The 2,500-nt window shown below is 43.3% G+C and overlaps 1 protein-coding gene across 1 annotated transcript in view; it reads right to left on the reverse strand.

Annotated features, from left to right (window-relative positions):
* Nucleotides 1-2,500, reverse strand: part of LOC115225997 (homeobox protein cut-like 1) — a 94,342-nt gene that overhangs the window by 81,343 nt on the left and 10,499 nt on the right. Inside the window, exon 4 of the mRNA XM_036514794.1 lies at nucleotides 2,487-2,500. This exon is cut by the window's right edge and continues 53 nt beyond it. Within this exon, the coding sequence (XP_036370687.1) occupies nucleotides 2,487-2,500 (14 nt within the window). The remainder of the gene's footprint in view (nucleotides 1-2,486) is intronic.

The following is a 2,500-nucleotide window of genomic DNA, read 5'->3' on the forward strand; positions in this document are numbered from 1 at the left end:
TACACACATATACATAAACATATATATGTATACATATGTATGTGCATGTGTGTGTATATATATACATGTGTGTGTGTGTGTGTGTGTGCGTGCGTCTGTATATATATATATATATATGTATATTAGTGTGTCTTCATGTCTCCTATCACCACTTGGCAACCGGTGTTAGTGTGTTTACATCCCTGTAACGTAGCAGTTCAGCAAAAGTGACTAACAGAATAAGTACAAAGCTTAATGAATAGTACTGGGACCAATTCATAAGATTTGCTCTAGCATGGCCAGAGTCTAATGACCGAAACGAGTAAAAGATAAAAGGTAAGCATGGCTGTGTGACATGGAGTTTGCTTGCTTTCCAACCACATGGGCCTGGGTTCAGTCCCACAATGTGGAATCTTCGGCAAGTGTATTCAGCCCTCGGCTTACCAAAGCCTTGTGAGTGAATTTGGTTAATGGAAACTGTAAAAAGCCCTTCATCATCATCATCATCATCATTTGATGATGAATTTTCCATGCTGGCATGGGTTGGACGGTTTGATTGAAAACTGGTAACCTGGGAGAACTGCACCAGGATCCAGTCTGATCTGACATGGTCTATACGGCTGGATGCCCTTCTTAACGCCCACCACTCCAAGAGTGTAGTGGGTGCGTTTTATGAACCACCAGCATGGGTACCAGTTACGCATCATCAGCATTGGCCATGACTACGATCTCACTTTGCTTGACAGGTCTTCTAAAGCACGGTATATCGTTAAAGGCCTCGGTCACTTGTCACTGCTTCCGTGAGGCCCAAAGTTTGAAGGGTGCTTTTTATGTGTCACTGGCATGGGTGCTAGGTACACAACCCTGGCATTGGCCACAACTATGATTTCATTTCACTTGAGGGGTCTTCTCAAGCAGTGCATATCGGTCACTTGTCATTACCTCAGCGAGGCCCAACATGCATGTGTGTGTTTGGGTCTCCTGGTCTGGACATTGCACAGTACCTGTAAACAAGCATCACTGTCACACAAGCAGTGTCATCCATTTCACATATCCTGCAAGAACATGTCCGGCCATGGCAGAAATATCACCTGCCCTTGAAACAGGCGTTAAGGAGGGTCAGAATTGGAACTTGAAATACAAAGTAGCCAGACAATTAATTCTGAGAAATACTGCACACGACTGGACGAGTTAAAAGCAGAAATTCAAGAGGAACGTCCAGAATTGGCCAACAGGAAGGGTGTTGTTTTCCAATATGAAAAACAAGACCGCATGTTTCTTTGGGAACCAGACAAAAATTGCTGCAGCTCGGCTGGGATGTGTTAGTCCACCCTCCATATTCACCAGATATTGCTCCTTCGGATTTCCACTTATTCAGGTCTCTCCAGAATAGTCTTTATGGTAGAAATTTCAATTCCTTGGATGATGTAAAAAGATGCCTTGATGAATTATTTGCCATGAAACGATCTCAATTCTGGGACAACCCAATAACATGGTACCTGCAACAAGATCAAATTCTTGAGCCACGATTTGGCCATATTCTACTTCACTAACTTCAGAAACAAGAAGCGGGAATACAGATATATTTACTTTTTTTTTACGCATGGTTCCGGGTTCAGTCCCACTGTGTGGCATCTTGGGCAAGTGTCTTCTGCTATAGCCTCGGGCCGACCAAAGCCTTGTGAGTGGATCTGGTAGACGGAAACTGAAAGAAGCCTGTCGTATATATGTATGTGTGTGTATTTGTGTTTGTCCCCCTAGCATTGCTTGACAACCGATGCTGGCGTGTTTATGTCCTCGTCACTTAGCGGTTGAATAAGTACTGGGCTTACAAAAGAATAAGTCCCGGGGTTGAGTTGCTCGATTAAAGGCGGTGCTCCAGCATGGCCGCAGTCAAATGACTGAAACAAGTAAAAGAGTAAAGAGTTTCAGTTGGACTGTGGCCATGCTGGGGCACCAACTTCAGGGGTTTTATGTTTTTTTAAGTCTGGTGCCACGTATGAAGCACCCGTGTGAGTACTGCATAAAGAGCACCCTTGCCACTGCCATGTATGGAGTACCCAGAACACTGTAAAACAGGTGGAGGTTTAAAGGGTATCCAACTGAAGAAACAAGGCTAAAACAGAAAACTAGAGTCTGGTACGGCTCTCCAGTCTTGCCAACTCCTGTCAAATTGCCCGACCCATACCAGCACAGATTATATATATATGTGTGTGTGTGTGTATATGTATATATATATATATATATATAGTTAATCCAAACAAGAAAACACAGAAAAAAAGAGAGAAAAAAACATGGCAACGCAAGGACGTGGAACAATTAAAGTATTATTGACGCTCAGGAAAGAAGGGAAGGAGGGTTTAACGTTTCGAGCGGAAACAAAGGGAAGGTAAGATCCCAAGAAGGGAAGACAGAGGAAAAAATATTTTTGCTGGGGAAGGGGGAGAGAGAGAGAGAGAGAGAGAGAGAGAGAGAGAGAGAGAAAATTAATTGAAGCAAACACTCACTTTGTTTTTTCCAC

The sequence above is a fragment of the Octopus sinensis genome, linkage group LG29 (assembly GCF_006345805.1).
Source record: "Octopus sinensis linkage group LG29, ASM634580v1, whole genome shotgun sequence".
Taxonomy (NCBI): Eukaryota; Metazoa; Mollusca; class Cephalopoda; order Octopoda; family Octopodidae; genus Octopus; species Octopus sinensis.